General features: G+C 38.0%; 1 protein-coding gene across 1 annotated transcript; it reads left to right on the top strand.

The window, feature by feature from the left end:
• The first annotated feature begins 57 nt into the window (after positions 1 to 57).
• On the top strand, positions 58 to 16,578 carry LOC110442177 (transmembrane prolyl 4-hydroxylase-like). Its single transcript, XM_021485658.1, has 10 exons — positions 58 to 236; positions 1,327 to 1,408; positions 7,069 to 7,229; positions 8,957 to 9,018; positions 9,788 to 9,822; positions 10,659 to 10,824; positions 11,291 to 11,345; positions 11,998 to 12,110; positions 12,705 to 12,795; positions 13,633 to 16,578. The coding sequence occupies exons 1-10, from the start codon at positions 63 to 65 to the stop codon at positions 13,927 to 13,929; spliced, it is 1,236 nt and encodes a 411-aa protein (XP_021341333.1). The 5' UTR covers positions 58 to 62; the 3' UTR covers positions 13,930 to 16,578.
• The last annotated feature ends 186 nt before the right edge of the window (positions 16,579 to 16,764 follow it).

Here is a 16,764-nt window from a genome sequence, read left to right as displayed (position 1 = left end):
CGTGTTCATATCTAGATTCGATAAGGCTCAAGGGAGATAACTCTATTAGAAAAAATACAAACATGGGGTTGCACCCGCTCCGAGGATTTCTCCTCTTGCTGGTTATGATTGTCCTACTAGTGCGTACTGAAGGGGAGCAGTCTCAGGGGTCGGGCACCTTTTGTCTGACCATCGCAGGGATAAAAACGTGCCAAAATAGCTCTGATATCCGACTTTCACGGCTTCAAGGAAAGCAGGTTAGCCTTGTCTATTTTTGTATCACTTTGTACAACATTGTAGGCTAAGCCTATATAACTTATACTGTACAGCTATTTTGTAGCAATTTATATGTATAGGGTAAAGTTTAGGATTGCCAAGATTCAGTTCTCATTGATAATTTTCAATATCTTTAATTTGTTTTAAGGATCCCTGTCGCACTCCAGTCAAAACACTAGAGAATTCTGCTTGATTTATTTTCGTATAACAGTAACCTCCCCTTCATTTCGTTTTGGATACAACTGAAGTGTAGTTTGGTGAGGTCTCGTTTACCGGTAAGAGCCGCAGTATAGCAAATTGAGTTCCAGGGTTTGAATCCTGTTCAAGCTCTGCTAAAATTTTACACTCGGATCACTGTTTTTGCTGATTATATTTTGTTTATTAATTTTATATATAAGGTGTCTTTATTTTTTTCATAAAAGTACACTGTACCATAAAAGTACACTGTACCATGGGTATGGTTTTCTTTCAGAAATGATCGATCAAACATATAGTCATGCTGGAAAAAAAACTTCCAATGTGTATTTACTGGTTATAGCAGTGGCGTGGGGATCTTGATTCAAATTACAATTCAGCAGTGCATATACTTAGGGTTAAACGGAGATGTTTCTCTATCTCTCTATATATAGTTATACTCCACAGAGACCAAAATGGCTTTAATGTGGAGGGTTTCTGCATGTACTAATATTAATACCCGGACGCAATATCTAAAATTGTCTGGTTGTCAGAAGCTACATGATCGCAACAACCAGCAATAAGCTCATAATTATACATGTATATAAGAGGAGAGTGGGCTTGCCGACAGGATAAGGTATGGACTTTGCTGCTAAACAGGTTTAAATCAAATTTTCTGTTTGAAGCTACGTTAATTTTGTTCATGATAATGTATATTAGAAATATAAGCAATCACTTTGCGACTTTTCTACATGTTCATGTCTATGTAGGTATTTCACCGTGTTTTACTACTTTGCCTTCAAACTACTTTGTAGTTACAAATGTGCAAATAAATTTTTGAATTAGAATTTTATATATAACTGTTGAAAATTTAAACACACGTCATATTTCCCATAGGTTGGTGACGTTCAGGGAGTTGTGGCGCAGGAAGGACGTGTCCTGAAACTGAAAACTGTTAGTCAGAAGCCACTGGTCATAGGTATGTTTATATGTATTTCAAGTGTAACAGGAAAGAGAATAGTGTGCTTCCACCGGGAATCAAACTGCGATCCCTGGGTTCCTAGTCAGACACCCTACCACTTAGCTAAAGGGAAATTCACTCTAGCTCGAAGCTAGAAGGCGACCGTAATCCTATGTATACAATTACAATCTGCCACACTACTTCCCCCTTTTTTTTTAATGTGTTCGCAGAACACCAAAAACCCATGGCAAGGTTCAAACTCCCTCATCAGTCACCATGCATGCACACAGAAACCATTTGTAACAGGAAAGAGCTCCAAGCTAGAAGGTGACCGTATATCCTATGTACAATTAAAATCTGCCACACATGTTTGCCTAATAATCTCAACTGTCAAACTGTTGAGATTATTATTTGAAAATTCAGATGCCACTTGTTATAGGTATGTTTATATGTATTGGTCAAGTTTGCCTAAAAATCTCAAATGTCAGGGAAAAGCCATGCACTTTTTGTGGACTGTTATATACATAAAGGACTCTTGCTGGTTTTCCTGTTTCAAAGATGTGTAGAAATTTCTTTCTGATTTCTATATGCATAATTATTTCCAAAAGAGTTTACACAAAGAAACCAGGAAAAAAAGTATGCATGATATTTTCATTCAAGTTATAATAAATTGGTGACACACAGATTGCATTCATTAACATGTTTGATAAAGTAAACTTTGAAAATGAGGGGAGATAACCTATCACAAATCCATAATGTTAAATAGCGCATTCTCTCTTGCATGTCATGAATAGAAGATATCAAAGGTAATAATTGAATAGTTTTACTTTAAATGACTAAACAGATGTTTAAAAAGAATATTCAAAGTGAAACTATCAATTACCAACCATTTTCATTTTCCCCAAAAGACATTTTTTTTTTTGCAAAGCTAAATACATTTGTAAATACAATTTCTCTGATGACAGTGTCAGCTGGCATGGCAATAAATACTATATAACTTCTCTGATGGCAGTGTCAGCTGGCGGGACAATAAACACTGTGCAACGTCTCTGATGACGGTGTCCTCTAACATGGCAATACATACTGTACAACTTCTCTGATGACGGTGTCCTCTAACATGGCAATACATACTGTATACCTTCTCTAATGACAGTGTCAGCTTGCATGGCAATACATACTGTATACCGTCTCTGATGACAGTGTAAGCTGGCATGGCAACAAATACTGTATAACTTGATGACAGTGTCAGCGGTCATGGCTATACATACTGTATACCGTCTCTGATGACAGTGTAAGCTGGCATGGCAACAAATACTGTATAACTTGATGACAGTGTCAGTGGGCATGGCAATAAATCCTGTATAACTTCTCTAATGACAGTGTCAGCGGTCATGGCTATACATACTGTATACCTTATGACAGTGTCAGCTTGCATGGCAATACATACTGTATAATTTCTCTGAGATCATCGTCAGCTGGCATGGCTGGCATGGCAATATATACTGTATAATTTCTCAGATATCAGTGTCAGCTGGCAAGGCAATAAACACTGTATACCTTCTCTGACGACAGTGTCAGCTGGAATGGCAATAAACACTGTTCAACTTCTCTGATGACGGTGTCCTCTAACATGGCAATACATACTCTCTGATGACAGTGTTCGCTGGCATGGCAATAGATACTGTATAACTTTTCTGATATCAGTGTAAGCTGGCATGGCAACAAATACTGTATAACTTTTCTGATATCAGTGTCAGCTGGCATACTGTATAACTTTTCTGATATCAGTGTCATCTGGCATGGCAATACATACTGTACAACTTCTCTGATTACAGTGTCACCTGGCATGCCAATAAACACTGTGCAACGTCTCTGATGACGGTGTCCTCTAACATGGCAATACATACTGTATACCTTATGACAGTGTCAGCTGTCATGGCAATAAATACCGTATACCTTCTCTTAAGACAGTGTCAGATGGCATGGCAATATACACTGTATAACTTATCAGATGACAGTGTCAGCCGGCATGGCAATAAATCCTGTATAACTTCTCTAATGACAATGTCAGCTGGCATGGAAATAAATACTGTATAACTTCTTTGATGACAGTGTCAGTGGGCATGGCAATAAATACTGCATAACTTCTCTGATGACGGTGTCCTCTAACATGGCAATACATACTGTACAACTTCTCTGATTACAGTGTCAGCTGGCCTGGCAATAAATACTGCATAACTTCTCTGATGAAAGTGTCAGCTGGCATTGCAATAAGCGCTGTGCAACTTCTCTGATGGCGGTGTCAGCTGGCATGTCAATAAATACTCTATAACTTCTCTGATGGCAGTGTCAGCTGGCGGGACAATAAACACTGTGCAACGTCTCTGATGACGGTGTCAGCTGACATGGCAATAAATACCGTATACCTTCTCTTAAGACAGTGTCAGATGGCATGGCAATATATACTGTATAACTTCTTTGATGACAGTGTCAGCCGGCATGGCAATAAATACTCTGATATCAGTGTCATCTGGCATGGCAATACACACTGTATAACTTCTCTGATGAAAGTGTCAGCTGGCATTGCAATAAACACTGTGTAACTTCTCTGATGAAAGTGTCAGCTGGCATTGCAATAAACACTGTGCAACGTCTCTGATGACGGTGTCCTCTAACATGGCAATACATACTGTACAACTTCTCTGATTACAGTGTCAGCTGGCATGGAAATAAATACTGTATAACTTTTCTGATATCAGTGTAAGCTGGCATGGCAACAAATACTGTATAACTTGATGACAGTGTCAGATGGCATGGCAATATACACTTTATAACTTATCTGATGACAGTGTCAGCTGGCATGGCAATAAACACTGTGCAACTTCTCTGATGACGGTGTCAGCTGGCATGTCAATAAATACTGTATAACTTCTCTGATGACAGTGTCAGCTGGCATGGCAATACATACTGTATAACTTCTCTGATGACAGTGTCAGCTGGTATGGCAATACATACTGTACAACTTCTCTGATGACGGTGTCAGTTGGCATGGCAATACATACTGTATAACTTCTCTGATGTCAGTGTCAGCTGGCATGGCAATACATACTGTACAACTTCTCTGATGACGGTGTCAGTTGGCATGGCAATACATACTGTATAACTTCTCTGATGTCAGTGTCAGCTGGCATGGCAATATATACTGTATAACTTATCTGATGACAGAGTCAGCTGGCATGGCAATAAATACTCTATAACTTCTCTGATGACAGTGTCACCTGGCATGGCAATAAATACTGTATAACTTCTCTGATGACAGTGTCACCTGGCATGGCAATAAATACCGTATACCTTCTCTGATGACAGTGTCAGCTGGCATGGCTATACATACTGTATCCCTTCTCTAATGACAGTGTCAGCTGGCATGGCAATAAACACTGTGCAACTTCTCTGATGACAGTGTCAGCTGGCATGGCAATAAACACTGTGCAACTTCTCTGATGACAGTGTCAGCTGGCATGGCTATACATACTGTATACCTTCTCTAATGACAGTGTCAGCTGGCATGGCAATAAACACTGTATAATTTCTCTGATATCATCGTCAGCTGGCATGGCAATACATACTGTATAACTTTTCTGATATCAGTGTAAGCTGGCATGGCAATAAATACTGTATAACTTCTCTAATGACAATGTCAGCTGGCATGGCAATACATACTGCATAACTTCTCTGATGACAGTGTCAGCTGGCATGGCAATAAATACTGTATACCTTCTCTGATGACAGTGGCAGCTGGCATGGCAACAAATACTGTATAACTTGTCTGATGACAGTGTCAGCTGGCATGTCAATAAACACTGTGCAACTTCTCTGATGACGGTGTCAGCTGGCATGGCAATACATACTGTATACCGTCTCTGATGACAGTGTCAGCTGGCATGGCACTAAACACTGTGCAACTTCTCTGATGACGGTGTCAGCTGGCATGGCAACACATACTGCATAACTTCTCTGATGACAGTGTCAGCTGGTATGGCAATACATACTGTACAATTTCTCTGATGACAGGGTCAGCTGGCATGGCAATAAATACTTTACAATTCCTCTGATGACAGGGTCAGCTGGCATGGCAATAAATACTGTATAACTTCTCTGATGACAGTGTAAGCTGGCATGGCAACAAATACTGTATAACTTTTCTGATGACAGTGTTAGCTGGCATGGCAATAAATACTGTATACCTTCTCTGATGACAGTGTCAGCAGGCATGGCAACAAATACTGTATAACTTTTCTGATGACAGTGTTAGCTGGCATGGCAATACATACTGTATAACTTCTCTGATGTCAGTGTTAGCTGGCATGGCAATAAATACTGTATACCTTCTCTGATGACAGTGTCAGCAGGCATGGCAACAAATACTGTATAACTTCTCTGATGACAATGTCAGCTGGCATGGCAATAAATACTGTATAATTTCTCTGATATCAGTGTCAGCTGGCATGGCAATAAACACTGTATAACTTTTCTGATGACAGTGTTAGCTGGCATGGCAATAAATACTGTACGATTCCTCTGATGACAGGGTCAGCTGGCATGGCATTAAATACTGTATACCTTCTCTGATGACAGTGTCAGCTGGCATGGCAACAAATACTGTATAACTTTTCTGATGACAGTGTCAGCTGGCATGGCAATACATACTGTATACCGTCTCTGATGACAGTGTCAGCTGGCATGGCAATAAATACTTTATAACTTCTCTAATGACAGTGTCAGCTGGCATGGCAATACATACTGTATACCGTCTCAGATGACAGTGTCAGCTGGCATGGCAATAAATACTTTATAACTTCTCTAATGGCAGTGTCAGCTGGCATGGCAATACATACTGTATACCGTCTCAGATGACAGTGTCAGCTGGCATGGCAATAAATACTTTATAACTTCTCTAATGGCAGTGTCAGCTGGCATGGCAATACATACTGTATACCGTCTCAGATGACAGTGTCAGCTGGCATGGCAATAAATACTTTATAACTTCTCTAATGACAGTGTCAGCTGGCATGGCAATAAACACTGTACAACTTCTCTGATGACGGTGTCAGCTGGCATAGCAATAAATACTGTATAACTTCTCTGATGACAGTGTCAGCTGGCATGGAAATAAATACTTTTATGCTACTTATCTAAATACCTGGCACTGCACATCATTTCCATAGGAAATGAATCTTCAGAATATGTTGCCTAAAATCTTGAATAGGATTTTTAAATTGGATAGATGATCTAAAATCAAAATTATTTCCACAAGAGTTTACATAAAGAAACCTGAAAATCTTATAAACAACCAATTTTGAAAATGATGCCGATGACCTCTGAAAATGCCACATTTCGAGCATCAAGATATATATCCATAAACATTTACTGATACTGATACTGTTTTTTTAAAGCTTTGAAAAGATGTATTTTTTTCAAGTTTCTTAGATTTGGTTTAATTCGGAATCAAATTGAAATATCATGTTGATGACTTTTATAATGGGCAAGTCCATTATCATGACAGTTATGTACTGATTGTTGAACTCAGACAGCAGCATTGCTATTCAGTTTTAATAACAATATTAATGGACATTATATTTAATTGATTAAAAGATCACATTGCCATTGTTGTTCTGCAGAAATACCAGAGTTTTTGACGGCAGAGGAATGTGATCATTTTATTGAGACCGCCCACCAGGAGGGTCTGAAGGACAGTGTGACCACAGATAGCTCTGGTCATAACAAGGATGGCTTCAAACTGATGGACAAGGACAGAGACAAAAAACTTAGCGTGAATGAGGTAACTCTCCCCTGTAAAAAACTCAATGTGAATGAGGTAACTTTCTTCTGTAAAAATCGTTGCGAATGAGCTAACTCTCGCCTGTAAAAACTCATTCTGAGTGAGGTAACTCTAATCTGTAAAACCTCAATGCGAATGAGCTAACTCTCCCCTGTAAAAACTCAATGGGAATGAGCTAACTCTCCCCTGTAAAAACTCATTGTGAATGAGGTAAATCTAATCTGTAAAAAAACATTGTAAATTAGGAAACGTTCTCCTTATAAAACTCAGTGTGAATGAGGTAAACTCTCTTCCTGGGAAAATTCAGTGTGAATGGGGTAAACTTGAGCTCTCTACCCTGTCAAAATTCAGTGTGAATGAGGTAAACTTGAGCTCTCTCCCTGTCAAAATTCAGTGTAATTGAGGTGAATTTGAGCTCTATCCCTGTCAAAATTCAGTGTGAATGAGGTAAACTTGAGCTCTTTCCCTGTCAAAATTCAGTGGGAATGAGGTAAACTTGAGCTCTCTCTCCTGTCAAAATTCAGTGTAATTGAGGTAAATTTGAGCTCTATCCCTGTCAAAATTCAGTGTGAATGAGGTAAACTTGAGCTCTCTCCCCTGTCAAAATTCAGTGTGAATGGGGTAAACCTGAGCGCTCTCCCCTGTCAAAATTCAGTGTGAATGGGATAAACCTGAGCTCTATCCCCTGTCAAAATTCAGTGGGAATGAGGTAAACTTGAGCTCTCTCCCTGTCAAAATTCAGTGTGAATGAGGTAAACTTGAGCTCTCTCCCTGTCAAAATTCAGTGTGCATGAGGTAAACTTGAGCTCTCTCCCCTGTCAAAATTCAGTGTGAATGGGGTAAACCTGAGCGCTCTCCCCTGTCAAAATTCAGTGTGAATGGGGTAAACCTGAGCTCTGTCCCCTGTCAAAATTCAGTGGGAATGAGGTAAACTTGAGCTCTCTCCCTGTCAAAACTCAGTGTGAATGAAGTAAACTTGAGCTCTCTCCCTGTCAAAATTCAGTGTGAATGAGGTAACCATCTCCAGTAAAAACTCATGAGAACAAGGTAAATATCTATTATCAAAACTAAGCATGACCATGATAATTAACTCACTCTCTTTCAAAACTTTTGTATTTATAAGCAAGGTACATTTTCTATGCCAAAACTTCACTGTGAACAAGGTATATTATCCCCGATCAAAATTTAGTGTAAATGAGGTACACATTTGTATTGACTCTGCCTGTCAGTGCGAAGTATAGACAAGGCAAATCACCAAGAGTGAATGTGATGGAACAAGGTAGCTCATTGTTGCCAAAAATCTCCCCTGTCGGTATTCAAAGTGACTAGCCCGAAGGTGACCCTAAGGGAGAGAGGGGCAGGGCCCAATGGGAGAGGGGCAGGGCCCAGTGAGAGACGGGCAGGGACCAGTGGGGAGAAGAAAAGTAATTGTTTAAAACGCATCTCCTTTAAAACACCTAGGTGTATGGACATAGTTTGGAGACTCACATAGACAATGCTGCAGTTATCCACAAATAAGCCCATGTCTGATAATAAGCCCATGTCTGATAATAAGCCCATGTCTGATAATAAGCTCATGTCTGATAATAAGCCCATGTCTGAGAATAAGCCCATGTCTGATAATAAGTCCATGTCTGATAATAAGCTCATCAATATACATGACAGTTAAATTGACAAAATAGTGTATTGTTTGCCCTCTGTATTGTAGATGTATTGCTATGTTGTAGATGAGGCTTACTATTGAAAGTGGCATGGATATTTACCCTGATCGAGAGGATATACTGAAAATGTAAGTGGTATTGCAGGACTAGCCTCAAAGATAAAATCCCTGCAGTTTAGGGTGTTTGACACCATAAAAAGCCAGGTTGGACTCTCCATGTTGATGTGTTGAACTTCTCAACAAGATGTAATGATCATGTGCTAGATCGTGTCATCTTGGTGTGACCCCATTGATGATACTACCACTTCATGTTTTATAAAATACAAGTATTACATATGCCGGTAATATTGAGTGAATTTCAATCAATTTGGATATATTTTAAGCTTAATTTTATATATTTTCTTGTGATGAATTATAAACATCAAACTTAACGCAGAAGCTACAATATAGGTTATTTTTTTGCATCTTTAATTGCTTTGAAATCCGATCACAATCCTCGTTGTGGGCTGAAATTAACTGGACTATGAGATTTCCGTGAATAGAAGACAATTCCACATCACACTAGGCTGCCAAACATTTACCCGTGCTTCTATATTTTAGTAAAATCAGTTGTTTGTACATTTGTTATATATGTTATCAAAAAATAATAAATGTAGAACTGGGAAAGAAAATTCATATCATATGTTGAATGTATATACTACGATATATCTCAAGTTAAGAACAACAGATGTAAAATTGTGCTGTGTAACATATTCGATTATTTGACCATTCTAAGAATATCTTATTCATAAAATGTATTTTCAGTAAGTATGAATTCAAAGCTGCTTGTGAAATAATATTAAAAATGAAATTTTAAAGAAGCAAATAAGGTAGTAATAATTTTGTTTGTTTGGTACAGGTATGCAGATACAGGGTTGGATAAAGATGGAGATGGTAAGCACCTTCCATGAGATGATGAATATCCGATTTACTGGCTCTGCTTGGCATCACCAGTAAAACTCAATTTGCGACAGTATTATCACGATATACCGCCGCAAATTTCGAAATACATTAGGGTTATCCCCTAAATATAAAACTCCTAAAATGTTAGATTCAAATAAAGACTTTTGCCATACATGTTTACCAAGTAACTTTATAATACTGTATTTTCAACAAGGTGGGGAGGTTACTAAGGGAAAACATTCGTTTTTGATGTGTGGATTTTGGAGCACATTATTATGGGCACTAAACTGTTTTGTGTTGCAATTCATGTGTCCAACTATTTTTTGAAAAGCCTAGGACTAATGCCAGTTACGATTTTCTCTCACTCCTATGAGTCTATGACAGCACTATCCAGTCTATGAAAGGGGTGTAAGAACTATCTATCTTACACCCTATTCCGTGTGTATGATGCAACAAAGAGATAACGATAATGTGTTGTCACAAAATCGGACCATTCCTATGCCACAGTACAGAAGTTGCCACCTTTTATGGGCTTTTTGAGCTAATTCTAGTGATTGGAATGAACGGAACGTACTCTTCCATATGCAGTGGTGTAGAAAAGGGAAGTTTCATCCTTCAGATTTTCAAATTGGTGCAAAACCCTCAGCAGAGCCTCTGGATTTAACCATAAAACCCCTTAGGTGGAATTTCCTATCCTAAACCCATGGACATGATAATATTTTCGATTAAGCAGATTTGCAATTGTAGTTGATGGAAAAAATCAAATTGTGTCATCCCCCTGCGATACTATATCCATGTCAAAAGATTCATCTCTTCTATTCGCACAGAACAAATATCTGCAGAAGAACTAAAGGACTTCAGTCCTGCAGACTTGATGCAATACTTCAACGAGTTTTTACAACAACAACCAGAAAAACATTCCCGTTTCAGCAAACAAGTATGGCTATTCCCCGACAACTCCAAGGATAGAGTGTTTGATCAGGTTCAGGACAGGTAAGGTGTTTTAAGGAAGCATGTGATATCTGTCACTCTATAATCTCTGTAAAATATATTACCTTAATCATGACAACATGTTTCTCCTCTCCAAAAGAATTTCAATATAAGAAACATGAAATTGTCTTTTATTAACGGTATCTTTGACTTTTAAATTGATTTGCTGACACATTTTCAATTGACATATCTGATATGTAAATTGAAAATGTGTAATATTGTAATATTCAGTTTAATTTTTTGTACTGTCCTTCTTGCAAGTAAATTTTCACTTGATTGCAACAATTATTTATTTCCTAAGAACCGCTGTATTAATGTAAATAATCATTTTTTACCTACCCCCCCCCCCCACACACACACACACCACACACACACCCCACACACCCCGCCCATATAAATTATCAATTTGAATTGCCTTTCTAAGAAAAAATATGCAAGATTTTAGCCATATCGTCTTCTGTATGTCCAGGGTGTCCAGGGCTGTTGACCTTCCCATTGAGCTGATAAAGATGAGTGACTTCCAGGTAACACAGTAACGTTCATGTGGTCGTCCATGTAACTAATTCACTAGATATGTAAATGTAACATGTACATCATCTTTACGGTGCAGACTGCAGACAAATGGATATATTTCTCGGTATTGTACCCTCAAACTATCTGCTACGTGGGTAAAGACATCTGTGGTATAGCTTGTATATATTACCTTATATATTCTGCAGTTAGCCCATGGCCAGGGGACCAATAGATAATGTCTGGCACAAATAGTGGGATGGGCTTACTATGTGACAATGAAAAAGCATCTGTTGGCATACAATATAAACTGAAATAGATATGGGTGGGCTTACTACCAGGAATGACCTTATTGGTTAAAAAATACAGTATATACCGGTACCTACAATTGTTACTAACATGATAACATGTAGTAATAACTTCTCATGATTTTTCCAGATAAATATTCATTTGGCTGCCTGAAATACTCAATGATAAAGGAGAAAGAAACTAATTATAAGGATGGAAAAATGATAATATTACAATAGTATAAAATGGCCTTCTTGTTCCAATGAGATCTGTGAATTGGTACCTTGAGGTCATATTTCCTGCTTATATTTCATATTTCCTGAGCCAATTGTATCATGACCTGTGCAAACTACTTTATCACATGTTTTGCTGTTGTAGGTTGTGACCTATGGAGTCAAAGGTCACTACAATGCCCACTATGACTCCTCCGAGGTGAACGACAAAATTCCATGTTGTACACGTCGCAGAACTCGGCAATGCAGAATCTGCAGGTCAGATCGGACAGTAATGTTGTGGTGGATAAAAAATGGAGATACTCTTGTCATTTGTTCTTTATTTGATGATTTGGGTACTTTCTTGTTTTTATTAGTGAAACACCTTTTACCATCATAATTTATCAGTTAATAAGCCAAATTCGGTGCATGGTTTTATAAAGTCAATGTTCCGGTAAAGTGTGAAGGGGAGCTGTATCTACACATTTGATGAAGGAAGTTACCACTTCCAGACATATTAATATGTAAAGAATATTACAGCAGAGGGTGTCTGTGCTGTTGTTTCACACGCAGTTATACATATGTGCAAGTGTTTGTCTGAGTGTTGTTCTGACAGAGGTACAAAACAGAGAACGTCCGCCCGTGTTGTTTTCCCACAGGTACATGACATTGCTGTTCTACCAAAATTGTAATTCTGTAGGTTCATATCAGTGCTGTTTCATCAGTATTGCTTCTCCCACATGTAGGTGACAATACCGTTCCATCTGTGTTGTTTCCCCACAGGTATTTGACAGTGCTGTATCAGCAATGACGTGCCCCTAGCGGTACATGTATATTCTAAGCTCTAAGCTCTTCTATTTGTTTTCCCCCCAGGTACATGACAGTGCTGTTCTATCTAAGTGATGTTGAGGGGGGAGGAGAAACGGCCTTCCCTTTGGCTGGTAATGACATAGTTGACATGGTGGTAAGTGTGATTAGTAAAATTATTTTTGACATAAAGTTAGTGATATACAGTATAGCCGACAATGTAGGTTACCTAATTGTTCCAAGCACCTCTGCTTAGAATGGAACATGAGACGACATATTACTAGTGGATTGATCTGCTAGTTGAGGGAAAGGGAAAGTCTAGCGGAGTTAGTATCAAGATATTTAGTAGATGATTCACCACTTTGACATACTCTTCCTCTTGACCTGAGTTTGTCCCAAAGTCTTTAGTACGGCCATGCTTGTCAGTACAAGGTTAGGAGTATCATACACTGGGATCTCTATGTGGGGATGTAAGATAATAGCGTAACTTTTCCAAGTGCCTCAGCTATGAGTTGAAATATAAATTTGTAAACTGGAATACCTGGTGGATGGGAAGGTGTTCCAGAAGCCTATTCCATCTTTGCGTATTGCAGAGTTATCTTATCTTGTGAGCAGGTATTGATTGTTACGTCATTGGTTTGTGAGAGTAACGTCATCAATTTTTGAGAAAACGACGTAATTTTCTCACACTAACCAATGACGTAACAATCAATACCTGCTCACAAGAGAAGATAATTCTGAAATACGCAAAGACGGAATATCACCATTTAGGTTAGGCTTTGTGTTTTGCTCCATTTCTTTGGTTAGAATTTGCATTTAGTGTCATTTCTGAGGAGTTAGGGCATCTGTTTGTTTGTAAAGCATTTTCTAGTTTTGAAAAATGGCATGGTCCAAGTCTTTTTTATACATGTTTCTCATGAACATTTTTTAGTAAACAATAATCTTAAATTTTAAATTTGTTTCTCAATAACTGACACCCTAGTTTTCCCAATAGAGGGTGCAGGATGAGCAGTTGATGAACCTTTACAAGAAGTGCAGTGACGCGAACCTCCATGTGACCCCAGCCAAGGGCAAGGCCATTATCTGGTACAACCACCAAGTTGACCCCGACACTGGCTGGCTAGGTGCTATGGACAAGTATACATACCATGGGGGATGTCCCGTCACCACGGGAACCAAGTGGATAGCTAATTTCTGGATCAAGACAACTGACAACAAACTTGAAGACTTACATAGGATGATTCAATTTGCAAAACTAAACAACGGTTTGAAACAAAAAGATGAACTTTAACCTGCCTTACAGAATTGATTATATAATTGTATACCAATATGGATTTAACTTAAGATCATCCGGTTTTAAATAATATTTTCACGGGGGAAAAAAATCAATATTTATCTTTTGGACCAACATTTCACACATCTGACAATCCTTGTGATGTTTTTATGTATCCATTTTGTTTCTATGATTATTATTAGTTGCATGTCGACAGTCAAGCCACATGATACCAGCCACCACTTACTAGGTTGTCTCAGCATTTATTTCAAAGCTGTTAGATTTGAATCTCCTTATAAATCAAACACATTTTTTTTCCTTTTTTCGTCACATTTATATTTTTCAGTTGTTCATATTTGTGAGGCTATATTTTTTGTTTCCTATAAACTGAAACAGTGTTTACAATCAATTCTAAAATCAATAGAAAAAGTTTTTTTTTGTGAACTATTTTTTGTATTATCACACCATCACCTTCACAAAAATTATTAGCCATTCATTTGTTTCATGTTTATTATACAATTTACCGGTTGATTGATGAGATTTATTTTCGCAGTACATGTATATACTGGTTGACTAAACAACCATTGGTTTGGACAACCAAATAATAAAGACATTGTTACTGGTGATGGTTTACTATGGATACATGTACTTATAAGTAGGGAGGGATCTATAAATATTTAGATATTTAAAATATTTTTGTGTTTGTAAAGAAAATGCATTTTTATTCAGTTTTGTTTGTTGGCTTCAAAACATTCCATTTTTGATGACTTGCACAGTACTGCAGTTTGATTGAAGTCCCTTCATTTGTTTGAGGTAATGATTTTGGGTAAATATTGGCATAAATAATTTTAGGTACATAATGGTACAGCATTATTAAGCTTATAAGAATTATTTTTGGGGATTACATTAAAATTCATTTCATGTAACTATCTTTAACATGGAGAGCATTTTTTTCACTACATGTCAAGAATCATAAAATATAATCAGAAACACTGTTGCAGAATTTTTACAAAAGTCAAATTATGCAAAGAGATGTTGAAATTACTTGTACATGTTATTGGTCAAAGATAGTGTCTGACATATGGCATTACTGGTCTGGGTCGGTCGCCAGTGACCAAGTTGCTCAGCTGTAAGTGTTACAACATCTGTCTAGAGATTAGGTGTACTGGGTTTGAATCCTGTCAGTAGTACACAATCATTTTTCCTTTTCTGATAAATCTGGTGCCCAACTAAATATACCTCCACAAAAGTGGTATAAGGTCTCGTGTGTCATCAAGGGTCAAAGACTTTGGTGAAAGATGGAGAAAAGTGACAAAACTGGGACTTGGTAGATTGCTGGTGGCCTGCAGGTAGCTTAGTTGGTGAGAGTGTCTGTCTGGAGGTCTAGGGTTCAAACCCCTTAACTGGCTGTTATATATTTCCTTTCCTGTTACATAAATATACATGTGTACAGTCTGAGGTTTTGTGATTCTGATGTTCTTAAATTTATTTGTAAATGAACTAGAACCTTGGAGTGAATGACTTTGAGATAATTGCTCCTACATTACAGCATCAATCAGGATATTTTGCAATAACTTCATTTTTGACTCTTTTAACAAAGAGCAGAGATGATTAAAATTGTTTTTTGTTCATTTTTGTACTGTTAAATTTTGGTTTCATTGTTGCAACATGCAGATTACAACATGTTGCATTTTGTAAGTTCAACTGTTTGCAGTAAACCTTTTACAGTACGTTTAATTTGATGTCATGACTTCAATAGCTTAATCAATTAAATGTCAGCCATCTATTCTCATTATGGAGGAAGTGATTTAGAGAAATTGTCTATCAGAAACCATGAGTATTGTTTGTTAAAATGTTGTACAACTGTTGTACAGGTGGAACTTAAAATCACTTTGTTTTTAAGAGAAATTTTTGCATTAATTCGTTCATGAATTTAAATCTTCAGTTCATATTGATTTGAAAGATAAGATGTCTTACAGTTGTTGATTTTACATAGGTTTTCATAACATCATTATGAAATAAGTCTGTCATTCTTGGCTCATCTTGTCCAAAGCACCAAGGTTAGATTGTGCCATACTGAGGTGTCCGTTAACAATTAATATTAATGACAACTCGGGAGGAACTGCTTGGGGGTTTTAACCTAATTAAGCAGGAATAAATCTTCGCTAAAATCCTGAAGAGGCCAGAACGATGGGCCAACATAGGGGGTAGGAATTTAATTTCTCTCATATCCCTGTGTGTAAGATAGAGCTTTCTCACATACTTCACAGGGTGATCCCGTTGTTGCTAGGGAAAAGATAACTCTATCTTACACGGGGTAGGGAAAGACAGCTGACACGCGCTATGACGTCATAGTAATGGATTGTCGACGTGACGTCATTTTATTGTTAGCGTGATGTCATACAATTGTTGTGAATGGGGAATCATCCGTCTCAACCCTAGGGCTTTGGGGTTTGCCGCAAGAATAAGATCGATGTTTATTTGTATTATGTTTGTGAGAAAAATAATCAAACATGGGTCTGTTCCATAGACAGGGATATCTCAACCCTCGTGTAAGAGTTTGGCTGGCCAGTACTCTGCAAGCTTCGTGCTGACCAGCCAAACTCTTACACTCGGATTGAGATATCCCTGTCCACGGAACAGATCCATGTAAGATTCTATTAGTCCAGGGTAGGAAAGGGGTGTAGGAAGTTTCTATCTTACACCCCATTTCACGTGACGTGACGTCACAATGGCTAAACAATGACGTGACGTCACAAATTTGGAACTCTCGAACGCCACAATGCGGAAAAGGCGACGTGATGAAATTAAATCCTTTTACGATATATTTACCGTACATGTTAGAAAGATTTG

Source organism: Mizuhopecten yessoensis, unplaced genomic scaffold, assembly GCF_002113885.1.
Source record: "Mizuhopecten yessoensis strain PY_sf001 unplaced genomic scaffold, ASM211388v2 scaffold716223, whole genome shotgun sequence".
Taxonomy (NCBI): Eukaryota; Metazoa; Mollusca; class Bivalvia; order Pectinida; family Pectinidae; genus Mizuhopecten; species Mizuhopecten yessoensis.
The sequence above is the reverse complement of the archived record's forward strand: the minus strand, read 5'-3'. Positions and strand labels throughout refer to the sequence as shown.

What these genes read in the sequence shown, in the direction of transcription:
- LOC110442177 (XM_021485658.1), top strand. Translation starts at nt 63, where the DNA reads ATGGGGTTGCACCCGCTCCGAGGATTTCTCCTCTTGCTGGTTATGATT. An exon ending in TCAGAAGCCACTGGTCATAG is followed by an intron (nt 1,409 to 7,068) that starts GTATGTTTATAT and finishes GTTGTTCTGCAG; the next exon opens with AAATACCAGAGTTTTTGACG. An exon ending in AAAAACTTAGCGTGAATGAG is followed by an intron (nt 7,230 to 8,956) that starts GTAACTCTCCCC and finishes GCTATGTTGTAG; the next exon opens with ATGAGGCTTACTATTGAAAG.